Here is a 19,613-nt window from a genome sequence, read left to right on the forward strand (position 1 = left end):
AATCTTGCTAAAATTTATAAAAAAGGGGAAATGCATCACTGATAAAATTATTCAGCGACTAACACCAAGTGTAGTGGTTAGTGTGATTAGCTGCCACCCCCGGAGGTCGGGATTCGATTCCCGGCTCTGCCACGAAATTTGAAAAGTGGTTCGAGGGCTAGAACGGGGTCCACTCAGCCTCGGGAGGTCAACTGAGTAGAGGTGGGTTCGATTCCCACCTCAGCTATCCTGGAAGTGGTTTTCCGTGGTTTCCCACTTCTCCTCCAGGCAATTGCCGGGATGGTACCTACACGGCCGCTTCCTTTCCTCTTCCTTGTCTATCCCTTCCAATCTTCCCATCCCCCCACAAGGCCCCTGTTCAGCATAGCAGGTGAGGCCGCCTGGGTGAGGTACTGGTCCTCCTCCCCAGTTTAATACCCCTACCCAAAGTCTCACGCCCCAGGACACTGCCTTTGAGGCGGTAGAGGTGGGATCCCTCGTCAAGTCCGAGGGAGATATCGAACCTGGAGGGTAAACAGATAAAGAAAAGAAGTAGTAATAGTAGTAACTAAGATATATACTTAGCATTACTGTCCCATCCTCGCGGTGCAGGGGTAGCGTGCTTGCCTCTTAGCCGGAGGGCCCGAGTTCGATTCCCGGCTCGGTCAGGGCTTTTACGTGGATCTGAGGACTGGTTCGAGGTCCACTCAGCCTACGTGATTTAAATTAAGGAGCCATCTGGCGGTGAGATGGCGGCCCCGGTCTAGAAAGCCAAGAATAACGGCCGTGAGGATTCGTCGTGCTGACAGCACGACACCTCGTAATCTGCAGGCCTTCGGGCTGTGCAGCGGTTGCTTGGTAGGCAAAGGCCATTCAAGGCTGTTGCGCCACGGGTTTTTTTTAATTATTGTTATGTGTAATTTAATACATGTGCGTTGGTTGCAATAAAGGTTTCTGTTAATATTAATTATATCTTTTTTTTTTTTTTTTTTTTTTTTTTTTTTTGCTATTGGGTTTACGTCGCACCGACACAGATATGTCTTATGGCGACGATGGGACAGGAAATGGCTAGGAGTGGGAAGGAAGCGGCCGTGGCCTTAATTAAGGTACGGCCCCAGCATTTGCCTGGTGTGAAAATGAGAAACCACGGAAAACCATCTTCAGGGCTGCCGACAGTGGGATTCGAACCTACTATCTCCCGAATACTGGATACTGGCCGCACTTAAGCGACTGCAGCTATCGAGCTCGGTATTTAATTATATCAAAACACCTCTAAATTCCTAACATGTGACATTCAGAAATGGAATGTATCAGAGGACTATTGTTTCTCCGATGCTATATTAATGAAACAAGTGATACGTACCATTACAAGAACCATTAACATTGGAAGGCCAGTCACAAGCCTGGCGGTTAGGATTGAACACTAGTCCGCTAGGGCAATATCTGTGCAGTTTTACGAATTCATAATAAGCACCACAGTCGTTGGGATCAGCTACAAGCAGGCCATCTGTTATGGATGCCGTCACAAATGATGCAACGCTAAAAGTTACTGCCACCATCAGAAGCACTCCAAGATATGTTGGCAAGGCTGTAACAGAGATAAAGCATATAGTATTAGCCAATAGTGATTTAATGTAACCTTGCTTTAGATAAATATTGCAATATAAACAGAGTAACCAAAAATATCTGGAGTATTTTATCGATTTATAATACACAAAGGGAACGACCGCACTTTATACTCTTACCAGTTTAGAAAACAGAGATCGTAGTAAACAAAAATTAGGAAAAGAAAGCAATGTAATTAGACGAATGTAGAAGGATACTAGTCCGCTGTTTTACAAATTCGTAATAAGCATCGTAGACTCTATGAACCGGTTTAAGACTCTCAAATACCTCACAGTGTCTATGAATTATCATTTTTTGCAAAATACTTCCAAGGGAAATTTCATACATACACGTAAATTATAGCTTAACTAATTTTAGTTTTTGTTATTTGAAATGGCATCCTATGTATTTTCACATACAAACACACATACGTACACACATAAATAAATGTATATATACTTTATCACATACATGCAGTACTGCGACGGTGCCCGCTCCTTTATTGTAAGGTCTTGGGAGAAGGAAGAATTTAGCCTGGCCTCGGCCGGTGAGTGACGTAACCGAGTTATATGTCTTTTCACGAGAGTTTAATCCTGATGTAAACAAATAGACGGAGCACGTTGCCTATGCACGTGGACATACACGTAGTTGGTTGGAGAAGCAACCGACGCACTCACTCGACTATGTGCGAGCTCGAAGGAAAGTAGTACCTGTCATTAATTTCATTTTAGTTTATTACAAAGAGTGGGTAATCAAATAGGGGCTGCCTGGCCGAGGCGGTAAAGGCGTGCTCGGTTCGCCCGGAAGGACGTGGGTTCGAATCCCCGTCAGGAAGTTGTAAAATTTAAGAAACGAGATTTCCACTTCCGGAGGTGCTTATGGCCTTGAGGTTCACTCAGCCTACACCAAAAATGAGTACCAGGTTAATTCCTGGGGGCAAAGGCTAACCACTCTACCCCATCACGTGCCGAGGTTACAACAATGGTGGAAGCCTTTACCGTCCACTCCTCCAAGGGTCTTCATGGCCTGTACGAAGGTGACTTTGCTTTGCTATTGCTTGCTTGCTACGTAATCAAATGGTTGTCATATATACCGGTATATACAGTATATGTTCTTTGCATAAAATAGTTATTAAATAACGGGAAATGAAGGCACAAGGCGCCAAGTCTTCCCGTAGTGGGGGAATGTCCCAAGCTGTACAGCGTGGAGGTAAAGTGTTGCATCTTGCAGCAGCAGTCAGTGTCAGTATTCATAGTGAGAGAAACGGAGCAAGAGGTAGGACCATCGCGTGTAGTGAAGCACAAAAGAGGAAAACCGTTCAGAAGTCACCATAGGCAGTGCACTGTGAATGTGTTCAATAAACTAAGTGAGCAGAATCCATGTTTAGTCGTTTATTCAGAAGTTCAGATCTTCGCACTGTTGTCGTATGCGATGAGCAGCCCTGTACATCCGAACACGAGACGTTGACGGGGCGGAGGTCGGTACTACATGCTCAGCAAATCACAACTCTTTCTTTGGCGGAGGCGTGGACATACCATGTTTACATCCGGATTAAATTCTCGTGAAAAGACATAGTGGTCCCATCAGACCGCCGCGCAGCCAGCCAGTCAGGACGGAGCGAGGAGTTCAAGTCCAGGCCCTCTGACATCTCCCTGGATGTCTCTAGCCACTGCTGGGAACTTCTAGACAATTAGGGGTAGGGGCGGGGGTTCTCTGGGCGTATCCGGCTTCCGGACTGTTCTGGAACAACTGACAACTGACCTCCGAGTCTGGAGTCTGGAGGAGTTCAGTCAGTGCTGTTGTGTGAATGTGCTTCTGTGGAGCACTGGGAGAGGAGTGTTGCTATGGAGAAATAGATCAGTTAGTGGAAACTAACGGCTGGGTACTGTCAGTGCTGTCTGTGGAACAACGCAGTACAACGAGTTCAATCCCGTCCGTGAAGTTAGTGTTAGTTCTGCTCTGTTTGTCGTCGAGGGTTGGTCTCTCTCGTGTCCAGCTGCTGTGAGTGAACGTCGTGTCTCCTGTGTCACGTGGGGGATTTCGACTGGTCATCGGCAAGGGACAGTGAACGAAGACTGTCGTGAGTGTACGGTCAGTGTACGACATAAAATAGTGGGAAACTATGTTGTGCGTGACCTATAAAATAAGTGTCTGTGATAGTGTACAGCGGAAATAACTGTGGATCCAGCATAGAGATTGACAGTAGCGGAGCAGTGTGAGTATGCAATGGAATTGTTCAACTTTGTAAGCGATAGAGGGTGTAATTGTGTGTATTGTGTACTGAAAGCTGTGGTCCTAATGTCTGTGTAATGTGTAAGCAATCAGTGGACATTAATACATCTTAGTCGTAGAATTCAACTCTGTCAGTGTTTTGTGATTATTTCCTACCCGCCATCATGCTACAGTGCATACATACATACATATTCACTATATACTGTTATCCCTTCCAGCTTTCAGTCTGCAAGCCTCTGTGAATTAACAATTACATCCAAAAAACCCTCCCTTTCCCTATCAGGCCTGAACAACTGGCTGATACCGAACAACTTTGCCCTCACGCTGCCCGGGGCCATTTCCTTCTTGTTGTACGTTTTCACCTACAGCTACCCCATTGCCTTCCTGAGTAGTCCCAGCTTCTCTCTCATGGCCGACTTAAGGTGTCTTGTACACGATGCAGGTTTGCATTCAGATCAGTTGTAGATAGGTTGTGAAAATACCTTACCTAAGTCATATGAACTTTCACTTGCCTGACCTTTCGATTTACCTGTTGCTGGTAACCTAGGGGTCGTTTTCCAGCAAGTCAGATAGTTCGGCAGATATGCATCCTACCTGCGAATGTTAAAACCGCATCCAGTGAAGTAACGGCGCACGAGGATAACCTGCTTATAACTTGCTTCCTGTAGATGTGTACCTACTGATCCAGCTACAGTTTGGAGTGAGTGTTTTGATCTTATTTCCCCGTTTCATGTCTGTTGGATGTTTCCGTATGCAAAATGAGTGAAGAAAGGAAGGATAGGGAACTAAATCTATTACTATCACAAGATGGCAGCTGAGTGACTGATAGATAAGTAAGGCACTCCATTAGATTGTGTATTTGGAAGTGTGTAACCGGGACTTCCAACTGTGTTTTTATTGAGGCTATAGCTTTTGATATCTCTCTTCGAATAACAAAGTGCAACCTCGGTAAATAAATTAATACCAATATTTTCGTAAATAACGGAGAAAGTGTTCAATCCAGGAATGACTTCTTGCAAGGAAGACAAGGGAGAGCTGGGCAGGCTGTCCAAGTACAGTGAGTTTCATGTAAAACATGTTTAACCGAGCGAGTTGGCCCTTTCCTACCCCATGATCGTCATAAGACCTATCTGTGTCGGTGCGATGTAAAGCAAATAGTAAGAAAAAGACACATCTTTTTGCAGGTACCCTAATTGTGAATTGTAAATTTTGGTAAACAAAGAGAATTATAACTCCTTCTAAACAGAAGTGAAATTCAGATCATAGCGGTACAGGAGACCAGATTTTTGGATGAGAATGTGACAGAGGCCAAAGATTACAGAATCCTTAAGAGTGCTCTTGCGATCAAAATAATTAAGGAATGCCACTTTTATGTTCATAGAAATAATTAGACAATGTAATAGAATTCCAATGTAGCTGCGAGAGATATCTATCCTCGCAATTAAATGCAAAAAATACAAAGTATACCTTTGTTAATATTGTTATGCACCATTAAATGAAGACAACAACAGGAATCTAAATAAAGTTGAAGAATCATGGGAGCTCTTAGATTACAAACCATCTAAACTTCCAAAAGCAAATGTAGTGAGATCCAAAAAAATTGGAATATAAAGAATTTTGTAGACCAATAGTAGGAGAATATCCAGCACACAAAAGAACAAAATGTAATGAGATCAGTGAATATCTGTAAAATCTTTGTCCATTTCCTTCAAGGAACTTCCAATAAAAGCTAACATACGGATATCTCCAAATCTGATGCTAAATACAATTCTTCTGGACCATATAACCATATCCAGAAAAAGAACAATATAAAGACATCTTGAACGTCAAGGTAGTAAGAAGCAGGGAATTTGACTCTGATCATTGCTTATCTAAAGTTAAACTCAAATTCCAACCCCGCAGAAAACACAGGAGGGAAATAGTTAAGAAATATAACATAGACAGGCTACAAGTCACTCATTAAACATTATAAGCATTCAAGGAAGAAATAAAAATAACTGAACATGGAAAGTGTCAAGATCTACCTAATGAAATAACCAACGCAGCTCACAAAATTTTGGGATAGCCAAACGTGAAGATGTGTTAACGGGAAGAACGAACCAATGGAAACAGTGGAAATGCTCTAGAACGATCGCCGACTAAGAACAATTCACACAACAAGGGAAAGATATCACAAGAATAATAGGGGGAATTAAATGAGAAATTTAATTTCGAGAGATTCTTGTTAAAAATAACAATCAACCGAAATTTATATCAAATATTTAAGAGTAAATTAAAGGGCTATTAACCCTCCAGTATATGTTTTAAAGATGAAAATTATATAATTGGCCTAAACAATACTGACAAGAGCGAAATACTAATAAAGCATTTTGATCAACTTTTAATCAGCCTTGAAGCAAACCATAGGTTGAAATTCCCAGAAACAACGGAAAATATAGAATAATACATGCCACACACTGTTGAAGAAATTAAATAAATAATTTACAGCCTAAATAAAGCTACTGGAGAGGACTGTATAAAGCTAATCCTCTGAAATGTTCACAACCGAAAATCGTTCAAGAGCTTAAGTAAATCTTTGAGGATACTTAGAGAAATGTTAAGATTTGAGAAGTATGGGAAGTGGCCTTCGTACACCCATTGCATGAAAAATGTGACGATCAAAAATCTATGGGGGAGTATCCGTGCTGCACATCGCTTACAAAATATTCTCAAAAAATATTGCTGAACAGAGAAGAAACAATAATTGACAAGGAATCAGGTGAATATCAAGGCAGATTTTGAAATGGTGGACCTTGAGCAACACAAATATTTAATTTAAAATCAATAATTCGTCATAGCATACTGAACTTCAAGGACATAGTTAATATTGCGTATTTTTAAAAGGCTTTTGACTCTTTTGATAGAGAAACCTTAGAGAAAATGAAACGGGGATTTGGAGTAAAACCTAAATTAGCAAGCGTAATACGGGAAACACATACAGACACAGTTTTAAAAGTAAAATTTCTAAACGAAATATCAAATCCTATCAAGATAAATACAGCCATACGTCAAGAAGATGGCTTATCGCCTATCCTGTTCAACTGTATCCTAGAGAAAATTGTAAGAGTTTGGAATGAAAGATTAAAATAACATAATATTTCGCCAATAACCTAGGGGAGATAAACGCAGGTGTTGAAATTAATTGCCTGGTATTTGCAGACGATTTTGCTATACTTTTAGAGAGCCTGGCAGATACAACAACACAAATCAATCTTTTGGAAGAAATAGCCAACAAAACATATTTGGGAATCTCTTTAGAAAAATCAAATTTATTTCAATCATACAAACGCTCAAAGCCGGCCCCGTGGTGTAGGGCTAGCGTGCCAGTCTCTTACTTATAGGCCCCGGGTTCGATTCCCGACCAGGTCAGGGATTTTTACCTGGATCTGAGGGCTGGTTGAAGGTCTACTCAGCCTATGTGATTAGAATTGAGGAGCTATCTGACGGTGAGATAGCGGTCCCGGTCTAGAAAACCATGAATGAGGATTCATCGTGCTGACCACATGAACCTCGTAATCTTCAGGCCTTCGGGATGAACAGCGGTCGCTTGGTAGGCCAAGGCCCTTCAGGGCTGTAGTGCCATGGGGTTGGGTTAGGTTAGTTATACAAACGCTCAAAATGTTTTGACGACATATATTGGTTGAATATAGAAAGTATTCAAATACCTGAGAGAAATAATTCAAGAAGATGGTTTACCAAAATCTGCTATAGAAGAAAGCTTACATGTGATGGGAAAAGCGTATGCATCACTAAGAATGGTTACAATAATAAATCCTTATCTAAAATTCTTAAACCGAGCTCGATAGCTGCAGTCGCTTACGTGCGGCCAGTATCCAGTATTCGGGAGATAGTAGGTTCGAACCCCACTGTCGGCAGCCCTGAAGAAGGTTTTCCGTGGTTTCCCATTTTCACACCAGGCAAATGCTGGGGCTGTACCTTAATTAAGGCCACGGCCGCTTCCTTCCCACTCCCAGCCCTTCCCTGTCCCACCGTCGCCATAAGACCTATCTGTGGCGGTGCGACGTAAAAGCATCTACCAAAAAAATCTTAAAATAAAGCCCTACTATACAGTGACGAAACCAGAACGTCTATATGCAAGGGAATGTCTAGTTTTGAACTAGTTTAGATAAAACGGATGTATTGTAAAGAAGAATCACAGGGAAAATCTTTAATACAATTAAAGCAGCAAATCAATAGAAATTAAGAAGTAATAACCATCAGCTACTTCAAAGAATCATACCTCTCCTGTATAAGGGCTATAGGACTTTTTCACCGGAGCAAGAGGAACCATATCGAAATTCTTAGTTGAGCTTTTCAAAAGTGTGGGCATTCCTAAGAATCTGTACTACGATTTAGCTGTCTTGGCCATTAAAGGATCCACACAAATTGTTAGAAATTACCTCTATAGTACTGCATACGAGAAGGATTAACTCCAGAAAACTTTTCATGGTTAAACGTACATTCAATATTCAAGAGATATGGTATACTTTGTCAGATTTAGGCAGCCTATCATTGTAGGAAGCACAAGTAAATCCAAAACCTAACATAAACAATAAGAAAAATGAGATTGCTATTGATTGCACATATCTATAGAAGTGATGATAACAGACTGAAGAAACAGATATTCAGGTACCTTTCGGGGGAAAATTCAACCACAAGCTGGATACAAGAGAACAAGAAAGATTTAGAAAGAAATGAAATAAGAGGAGAGGGAACTATAGAAAGAGATTTTAAAAATTTTTAAGAACGGGATGATTCCAAGAAAGAACAAATAAGAAATCCGGTCCAAAGCGGTATGAGGACAGAAATTTGATCACGATATAAATTACATAAGCCGTGGTTCCCTCATTCATTTTTTTTTTTCTGTTTCTAAGTGAGTGGAAGGAAACAATGTGTTCCCTGTGGAAGATATAATTCTATTGAATACCCGGTAATATAAGGAGTAATTTAAGGATCTATTTTGGGCCCGTTAATTTAATTTGCATATATCAGTGATGTAGGCCTACTTGGTTGAGTGAATTACTCTGATAGCCTGCTATGTGCCAGTGACTTCAAAGTATTCAAAGCCACTTCAACCATTGACGACTACGAACATCTTCACTTATACATGAATAACTTAACGGACTGGACAGTAAAAAATAATTAAATCTAAACATTCAAAGAGATGTATCCATTTTGTTCACCCGAATAAAGCACCCACCCTCTTCATTTTTTACAAGTTAGGGATAGATGACCTGAGAGCCGTAACAGAATGTAAAGACCTCGGCTCATTATTAGACCGGCAGCTCATTTTCACTCTTCGGGCAGAGTAGGTGGTCGCGGAAGCATGTGGAACTTCACGATTTGGAATAAATGTGGAGCCATTTAAAAACAAAAAGATGTATTAAATTGTACAACACCTTAGTAAGACAGAAACTAGAATACGCGGGCGTGATGTGGAGCCCTAAGTGAAAAATGCAGATGTACTAATTGAAAGGGTGCAAAAGAAGTACTTAAATATTTACATTATTAAAGAACATCTTCACATCAACACATGGTTTCGTACAACGAACTTCTACTAAATTAGGAATGTAGTGCTTAGAAGACGGTAGGCAGAAAAATGCAGTTAAGTTCATTTATAAAATAACAATTTAACAAAATGGTAATTGTCTTACTCTCTGAGCCACGTCAAAATTCAAGATTTAACCAAGCATTTTTAAGTAAAATGTTTAGAAAGTCTGCCCATCATATTTCACCATTTTACAGATTATGCAGTATCGTTAACAGTAGATCTCTGAAAAAATAAATGCCCTTGATTTCACTATAAATATGACGTAAAGTGACTGGGTGACCCAAAGTACAGTTTATTTTCGACTTCAAGCGTACCGACATTTTCTAGTCACAGAGCACTCCCGTTACCTCTCTGCATCGCATCCATCCAGCATTTTATCCTTGCTTGCACTTCAGCGTTAATGTTAGTATTCCTAGAGTAATGAGATTCTATCAATGGACGGTATCTGTCTTCGGTAGATATTCACCACTGACTTCAACATCACCGGCAGTCTAATCTGTTAAGTATTAGGTCTTCTTGATATTAAGGCGAAGGTCAAATCTGCTGAGCGCGTCATTCAGGCTTGGATCTGTTGTTACAGATTATCTTTGGAAGTGTATACACAGAAAAAGCCTAGGTTGCATCTGTGACATGAAAGTTACGAACTTCTCCTAGCCTAGGTGAAGGTTGGAACGAAATAGAGTTAGACAAGGTTATGGAAGTAAGGAGAAATTGAAGGAACTTACTAGGAAATTGAATCTAGCAAAGAAGTCAGCTAAGGATAACATGATGGCAAGCATAATAGGTGGTCATACACATTTTAGTGAAAAATGGAAGGGTGTGTATAGGTACTTTAAGGCAGAAACAGATCCAAAGAAGGACATTCCAGGAATCATTAATGAACAAGGGGAGTGTGTATGTGAGGATCTTCAAAAGGCAGAAGAATTCAGTCAGCAGTAAGTAAAGATTGTTGGTTACAAGGATAATATCCAGATAGGGGAGGTGAGTAATACTAATGAAGTATTAAAATTTACCTATAATAACAATGACATTTACAGTACGATACAAAAGTTGAAAACTAGAAAAGCAGTTGGAATTGATAAGATTTCTGGGGATATACTAAATGCAATGGGTTGGGCTATAGTACCATATCTGAAATACTTATTTGATTGTTGTTTGTTTGAAAGAGCTATACCAAATGAATGCAGAGTTGCTATAGTAGCCCCTTTGGAAAGGGTGATAGACATAAAGCTGAAAATTACAGGCCAGTCAGTTTGACATGCATTGCATGTAAGCTTTGGGAAAGCATTCTTTCTGATTATATTAGACGTAAATGCGAAATTAATAACTGGTTTGATAGAAGGCAGCTTGGGTTTAGGAAAGGTTATTCCACTGAAGCTCAGCTTGTAGGATTTCATCAAGATATAGCAGATGTCCTGGATTGAGGAGGCCAAATGAACTGTATTGCGATTGACCTATCTAAGGCATTTGATAGGGTTGATCATGGAAGACTACTGGCAAAAATGAGTACTATTGGACTAGAGAAAAGAGTGACTGAATGGTTGGCTATATTTCTAGAAAATAGAACTAAGAGAATTAGAGTAGGCGAAGCTTTATCTGGCCCTGTAATAATTAAGACGGGAATTCCTCAAGGCAGTATTAGTGGACCTTTATGTTTTCTTATATATATCAATGATATGTGTAAAGAAGTGGAATTAGAGATAAGGCTGTTTGCAGACGATGTTATTCTGTATAGAGTAATAAATAAGTTACAAGATTGTGAGCGCCTGCAGGGTGACCTCGATAGTGTTGTGAGATGGACGGTGGGCAATGGTATGATGATTAACGGGGTTAGAAGTCCGGTTGTGAGTTTCACAAATAAGAAAAGTCCTCTCAGTTTTAATTACTGCGTTGATGGGGTGAAAGTTCCATTTGGGGATCATTGCAAGTACCTAGGTGTTAATATAAGGAAATATCATCATTGGGGTAATAACATAAATAAATTACATAAATATGATTTTAAAGAAATGAGGGTATTTATGGGTTGTAGTAAGGATGTAAAGGAGAGGGCATATAAGTCTCTGGTAAGACCCCAACTAGAATATTGTACCAGTGTATGAGACCCTCACTAGTACTACTTGATTCAAGAACTAGAAAAATCCAAAGAAAATCAGCTCGATTTGTTTTGGATGATTTCCGACAAACAAGTAGTGTTACGAAAATGTTGCAAAGTTTGGGCTGTGAAGACTTGGGATAAAGGAGACGAGCTGCTCGGCTAAGTGGTATGTTCCGAGCTGTCAGTGGAGAGATGGCCTGGAATGACATTAGTAGACGAATACTTTTGAGTGGTGTCTTTAAAAGTAGGAAAGATCACAATATGAAGATAAAGTTGGAACTCAAGGGGAAAAATTGAGGCAAATATTCGTTTATAGGAAGGGGAGTTAGGGATTGGAATAACTTACCAAGGGAGATGTTCAATAATTTTCCAATTTTTTTGCGGTCATTAAAGGAAAGGCTAGGAAAACAACAGATAGGGAATCTGCCACCTGGGCGACTGCCCTAAATGTAGATCAGTAGTGACTGATTGACTGATTGAACATACAGCTCTGTGTAAACATTGTATTTCAACATTAATGGATTTGATATTTGTCACAGCGTATGCAGGATACAATAAAATATTTCTACCTGCTAATACATTCATATGACTCATTCCGAACTACATAGAATGAGAGAAATTATCACAGGCTATTCGAAAGAACATAGTATCTGAAGTGATATTTACCTGAACTGGTGGTGCGATAATTGTTTTAAGAGAAAGTGCACTTAGGTATCATCGGCTTTGGCACTAATCGGCGAAAAAATCGGAAAAGATTAGATCTTTTGAAGTGGTACCATAATAATGCTATGTTCTTTACGTCCCAACAAATACTTTTACGGTTTTCGGAGACGCCGAGGTGCCGGAATTTTGTCCCGCAAGAGTTCTTTTACGTATCGGTTAATCTAGCGACAAAGCGATGACGTATTTGAGCAACTCAGCTACCATCAGGCTGAGTTAGGATCGAGCCTACTAACTTAGGCTCAGACAGCCAGCGCCTTATCCGTCTGAGCCACTCAGACTAACAATTTTGGTACCGGGAAATTAAAGTGAAGAGTTGCGAAGGGCGTGGAAATGAATTCCTCCATCGGCCGTTACAAACCTAATACCGTTCGAATCGGAAGAGAGCGGGTGTTGACCAAGGGAGGTCAGACAGAAAAGATGAACTTGAGACGCCTGACACAAGTGATTTGAAGCAATTTTAAACTCAGATAGGTCATCACAAACCCAAGCTTCCAGGACGCGAATCACTGGGGGGTTCTCCTTTCAATCGCCCCAATACAACAAGCAGGATATATCGTGAATATATTCTTACCACTCACTATAGAAATTTGCATAATCAACAAAAATTAAAATTCACATACACAAGACTGTGAAATCCGTAGTGATATTATTTCTGGTACGAACAGGTATTTAAGTTGTAAAGTCTCAGATTCAGAGATTTTTTAGTAAGATAATTTTAGAAAAGGTTACTCATACGTTTAAGTAATGATCATAACATTGCATGAATTGTATGATGGTGTTAGAAGGGTATTGCGTAAAGCATGTTGAATCCCATCTTATAAGGAAACAATATTAATAATAAAAATAATGTTTTTCCTCTAGAGATTTACTATGCTCACCTCCCATCTTAGGATGTAGACGCAGCTGATGGATGACTTTTCCTTCAGTACTTGCACTGCTGAATATATACTGCATTCTTATCAGTACATTGTCACATACGAGGTTAGAAATCTCTTGAAATAATCCGCCGTACTGTAAAACATTGCTTGTGAAACACGCCAGCTAATCTTATTATGTCAAGTCTTAGCATTTGGCAATCTTCTAGGTCATAAAAGTTTCATTGATTATCTCTATCGTAATTCTATGAAGGATGATCCTTCTCAAATGAAGACAGTTGCATCCAAACGCTTTCCTTTCCTCATTCATGTTTTAAGAGAAGTTTTTGTTTGTAAGAGCCGTTTCGTTGATGTTGTTGTTGTTGTTGCAGCTACTTCATGTAAGTGGCGTCGCACATCTTGTCAAGAACCACGTGTGGGAAGTCAGCCTAATCTGTCTATGGTCCTTCAACATGTGATCGTGAAGTGACGGCCATGAGGATATAGCTGAGTCTGCAATAAATTTTGTTCACTTGTGTTAAACTCCTTACGTCATTATTTTTGTATTGTCTTCCTTTGGTCAATTATTGCTCCCTGTCGATATCAGATTTGCGAGGTTTAAGGAATGTTTCATGTTTACGATTCTGAGTATCTATTTCTTTCATTCGCTGATACATTAATTCTACCAGATTCAATATCTTCGCTTTCCTCCTTTGGTTGTACTTAATTGGATAATTCACCTATCGTTGGTAGATAGTAAAATTCAGATATTTATGCTATTAACACTCATGTTCATAAAAAACAGATCACCTTGAAAGACTAGAGATAGGAAGTTGTTATTTAAAGGACATGTTCATTATTATGATCTGCAGAAACGATTAGAATTTCAGTCACCTAACTTCGCACGTGTCCTGTTGCCTGGTAGGCACTGGGTCTCCCATGGGCACTGATAACTTGTTCCATGCGTGATGGCATCGACGCGTATAAGTATAAGACATCCACCTGTTTCCACAGTCCATCTTTGGTGGTTGGCATTGGGTCATAGCGCCACACCCGTCGTTTCACCATATTCCACACATTTTCGATTGGCGACAAGTCCGGTGATCGTGTGGGCCAGAGCAAGAGTCTGTCATCCTGTGACAATAAGAAAGCATGTGTTCATGCAGCATCATGTCGTCGCACACTGTCCTGCTAAAATATGGCGTCTGGGGTGTCGTACAGGAAGGGTATGCCTACGGGTCGCAGGATGCCATTCACGTAGATCAAACTGGTCACAGTGCCCTGGACACGCACCACATGTGATTTGTGATTGTACTCAATAGCACCCCACACCATAAGGCTTTGAGTTGGCGCTGTATGTTTTGTGCGAATGCAGTCAATGTGATGCCTCTCCCCCTGTCTGCGGCGAACGAAAATGCGGCTATCCAAACAACCTGAATTCATCCGAAAACACTATCTGATGCCATTTCTGTCCCCAGTGGCGTCGTTCCACACACCATTACAGCCTATCATGTTTGTGCACATTAGTCAAATGAAGGTGGAGAAGTGGACGACGAGCCGGTAACTTAATAAACGGCGACAGACTGTCACTCCTGATAGAATGCGATGCGTTACATTGTTCCACTGTTGTGTCAGAGCCGAGGAGGACGCAGATCACTCCTGCAACTCTATTCGGATGAGGTGTCGATCTTCTCGGGGGGTGGACTTGTGGTTCGACCAGACCCATCTCCTCGTGTTCTACGGCCTTCTGTGAACCATTCTATACACACCCGTTGCACTGCCGACACAATTCGTCCCACACGAGCAGCCATTTCCCGGATGAATGCATCACGTTCTCTCATGCCAATAATGCGCCCTCTTTTAAATTCACTAATTTGACGGTACGGTTCTCGCATACGTCTGCGAGGCATCCTGCACGTCTGCTCAAGTCAAACTGATCCATTACCTTCGGTTTATAGCGACAACGAGAGCCGCAGGCACATTTTGCCAGTCGGTGGTGGTACGCGGAGATATATATGTGGACCTTGAACCTGAGGGCCGACATGGTTCAAATGCTAATTTCTGCAGAACATACTACTGCACATATCCTGTGAATATAAACTTCCTATCTCTAGTCTATTGAGATGTTCTGGTTTTTATGAACATAAAGTGTATTTATAGAAAATGTTGCCTTCTTAACCTACGTTCATCACTATTTACAAAAATGAAGTTCAGATATTTATAACACGAAAACATTATTTTAAATTATTTTGTCCATTTGAATATGTATTTTTCTGCGGATGGACGGGGTTTTCGCAATAAATTCACTTAATCCTTCCGCTGAAAATATTCCGAAATACCGTATGTTAGTAACATACTCTAGGATCTCTGAGCTATTCCATCAGAAAATATTTCCTTCTAAATAATTGTTGTTTTTACTGCCCATGTTTACGAATTAATTAATTTAATGGTAAATTTCATGTATTAAATTAAGGTTTCTTTCTTTGACAATTTGTTTTACGTCTTTAGGTCTTATGGTGACGACGGAAAAGAGCTAGGAGCGGAAAGGAAGCTGCCCTGGCCTTAATTAAGGTACAGTCCCAGCACTTGTCTGCTCTGAAAATAGGAAACCACTAAAAACCATCTTCAGGGCTGCCGACAGTGGGGTTCGATCCCACTATCTCCCAAATGCAAGCTGATGGCTACGTCATCCAAACCTCACAGCCACTTACTCGGTATAAAGAAATGGTTCTACAGCCTGTAGTTCACATAAGTAAAATATACTAACATTAGTAGCTGCCTCTGTGGATCAGTGGTAGAGTGTCGGCCTCCGGATCCCAAGATAGCGGGTTCAAACCCGGCAGAGGTAGTCGGATTTTAGAAGGGCGGAAAAAAGTCCATTCAACACTCCATGTCGTACGATGTCGGCATGTAAAAGATCTCTGGTGATACATTTGGTGTTTACCCGACAAAATTCATTAAATCTCAGCCATGGACGCCCAAGAGAGTTTCAGTTTACTCGGCCTGCCATCTAGTAGGCCTAGAGTAAAACGGAACGTCGAAATTGATGAGCAGCCAGATGGTGTCAAGTTGAAATGTCTGCACACGGTAGCAGAGGCCATACGATTATTATTATTATTATTATTATTATTATTATTATTATTATTATTATTATTATTATTATTATTATTATTATAACATTGGAAAACTCCATGCAAATATCTTCAATTGTTTCTGAATTACTGGTGGATGGAAACCATGTGAAAAATTAAAGTTAGATAAAATGAACAACATATATATGGCAGAGTATGATTGATTGATTGATTCATTCATTCATTCATTCATTCATTCATTCATTCAGTCATTCATTCAAGCATAATTTCCCATTCAATATGGGAGGTGGCAAATTATAAATTGGATGGACATTTAAATAGCGAAAATATTATGGTTCAACATATAAAAGAGGAATATGTATCCTTTAAAGAACAAATACATTGAGAAACGCAGTTTGTATACATAAAGCTTTACAGGCGATTGCACGGAATCTTTGCGATGTAGAAACAGTGATTTATGTTGGCAATGGAATGTTACATCCCTTCTACCCCTCCCTCATCTGGCTCTAGCAACTCCCTTGTGTTCATCGACAGTCAACCTTGCCCTTGTTTTGTAGAATCGAATAAGGTCAAGACAGCTAAGCATTCAGTTTACAAGGCAGCCCGTTTCGACCATTCGGGTTTACTTTTTTTCATACTAACTTCCTCTCTTTCAGTTATAACCTAGAGTTGACCTTCATTCATAGGTTAGTGCTCGTGTGCCGGACTTTACTTCAGGTCAACAAGAGACGTCTCATCCAGGGCTTAGTGAGACTACCAAATGTTAAACAGGTCCTGGAAAAATAATACAGCCTACAAAGTATAGAAAAATACACCCTCTTCAGAACCTTCAAATCACAAGCAAAGTGTATATTTGTATGCAGAAAATCTCGCCCGTTCCCACACCTAACGATAGCAACTTACTTTTCTTTTGGAGGTTTCCCACGTATACCTAACTAACACTTTATTCTCCCCACACGTGCTCCTTCTCTACGACTAGCTTGAAGTAAATTCAGAGAAACGAAAATAAGCCAATGAACAATGTTGTGTTCAGTGTGAAATTAAGAGGTGGTCAGAAATATTGTTCAATTAAATTTACTCTAATCGGAGTATTTATTTATTTATTTAGCGTATGGCTAGAGATACAACGTCTATTGTTGTAAGATCTACACTATATACGTATGTCCAAATTGTTTATATAGTCTATAGCCTCTGGAGTCACAAAAGCAAAGTCGCTAGCACTGCCATTGAAAATACGGAGAGATAGGCCACTGCAGTGTATTATGATTAGTGACTCCAGCGATCAAAATGTACAGTGCTCGTCAACTGGGGGAAGGTAAGAACTTTTCAATGATGTTGCTAAAAGCATGCAAGAGAGGAACGATGTTGACATGGGACAGGACGGGTCAATTGGACACTTCATTACCAAACTAAATCACCGTTCCTAAAAGGGCAACATTTTCTGCACGCAATTCTTTATCATTTCATTCTCCCAGGTTTCCCAACGGCTAAGAAATGAGCTGCCGTAGAAAGAATTGTCATACTAGGATAATGAGGTCTTCCGTTGTATAAGACCACAATGATGGGTTGCCCTATATCAAGCAGGTATTTTTTCCACATTCAATTTTCGAATTTCAAACAACTTTGTCACAACAGCCCTGATCGTCAGCGCCAAAAATCCTGTCGGCCGTAATTCTTGACAACTTCGCAATTGTAATCGCGTAGGCTTACTGAATCTCGAACAAGACCTCAGATTGAGGTAAAAATCCCTAACCTGGTCAGAAATCGAACTCGGTGCCTACAGATAGACAGGCTCGCTATCCCGAGACCGCGGGACTTGCTAACTCTGGAGTGAACCATCTGCAATATGACATCTGCAATATGACACACGCTTCAAAGCTTGGAACCGAATTCATACCAGATCGAGTTGAATCTTGTTCAGTTAATAACGACATAATTGCTCTTTTGCATAGTATGGGCAACCTCATAAATGAAGGCAAATACGTAAATGCCTGCCGTCACCTTGTTTGAAGAACAGTGCTCTACTTTCTTGTACGTCAAGGTGCGTTAATACCTATCATCCTGCCACGCCTCAACTATATAGAAGGCCAGATATGCTAGTAAAGTACACGGTTATCATATACGACGTACTAGGTACCAAGATAAAAATCAGTGTATCTCGAAAATGTGTATACGAGATTTCCTTTAATAAATTCTGAATCTTGTTCATTTAATAACCACTCCAGGGTCAGTTTTTCTCTCGGACTCAGCGAGGGATCCCACCTCTACTGCTTCAAGGGCAGTGTCCTGGAGTTCGAGACATTGGGTCGGCGGATACATCTGGGGATGAGGACCAGTACCTCGCCCAGGCGGCCTCACCTGGTATCCTGAACAGGGACCTTGTGGGCGGATGGGAAGGTCGGAATGGATAGACAAGGAAGAGGGAAGGAAGCGGCCGTGGCCTTAACTTAGGTACCATCGTGGCATTTGCCCGGAGGAGAAGTGGGAAACCACGTCTTCGAGGGGCGTGCCAATCTAAATGATGAGCCCAAATGGCACCCTTGGGAAAAACTCTGCAAACGCACACGGCCTAACTACCCAAAAACGTGTTCTATTCCCGAGATTTTAAGATCTGCGGCCGTGAAGGCCAATTTTGGAATTGTATCACATAATAGCTTCTTGTCGGCCCATGAATCCTTTGGCAAACCATCAGTACACAATATTTAAGCTAAATTACAGATACAGTTCGTTCACAATTGTAAACTACAATATAACAATGCCATTTGTTTCTCACACAAATACATTTCTTATATTTATACTGTGTTCCCCTTTTCATGAAGCATATTAAATCTTGTTTACGTAACAATATCTCGCTCAGAGACATGTCTAATGAAAATATTGATTCACAACTCACTTCAATTGTTTACACACATTAGCGTTAAATGTATTCACCTCCAATTTCATCTCCATATTGTTATTTTCCGAATAATTTGCAATATAATTCTCTTTATTCAGTAGCCTAAACCTTGATGAACCACTGGGAGGTTTCAGTTTAGGAAGAATAATCATGGAACCCAGTTCGAATGTGCACAATCAATTTCTGCACCACCTAAATAAAAGTATTATTTTCTTTCTGTGTTTATTACCACATAGGTAAAACAAGTGTCTAATATACGTATCATTATTGTACTCCTATGTTCAATAAGTACGAATTCTGGTGCTTCCTTGATACTTCGCTAACTTCTGTGCCTTTACGGTACGGTGGATTATACAGGCTGTATCCGTGATGATTTTATAAACTTTCACGGATGATGGGGGAAGCAAATGGATCAATTTGAGATAAGGAACCGTCCCGGAAATGTTCGAGACAAACATTATTAATAATCTAATTTGTTGAACGTCCGTTCGTAATATACCCCGGGGTGTTGGAATTTCGTCCCGCAGTAGTTCTATAACGTGTCGGA

At 40.5% G+C, this 19,613-nt stretch overlaps 1 protein-coding gene across 1 annotated transcript in view; it reads right to left on the minus strand.

The window, feature by feature from the left end:
- The window catches only part of LOC136857861 (uncharacterized), an 83,393-nt gene that overhangs the window by 43,659 nt on the left and 20,121 nt on the right, over positions 1 to 19,613 (minus strand). The window contains exons 10-12 of the mRNA XM_068225183.1: positions 14,081 to 14,212; positions 13,103 to 13,235; positions 1,343 to 1,567 (exon numbers count right to left, since the gene is read on the minus strand). Of these exons, the coding sequence (XP_068081284.1) occupies positions 1,343 to 1,567; positions 13,103 to 13,235; positions 14,081 to 14,212 (490 nt within the window). The remainder of the gene's footprint in view (positions 1 to 1,342; positions 1,568 to 13,102; positions 13,236 to 14,080; positions 14,213 to 19,613) is intronic.

This window comes from Anabrus simplex, chromosome 1, assembly GCF_040414725.1.
Source record: "Anabrus simplex isolate iqAnaSimp1 chromosome 1, ASM4041472v1, whole genome shotgun sequence".
NCBI classification, from domain to species: Eukaryota; Metazoa; Arthropoda; class Insecta; order Orthoptera; family Tettigoniidae; genus Anabrus; species Anabrus simplex.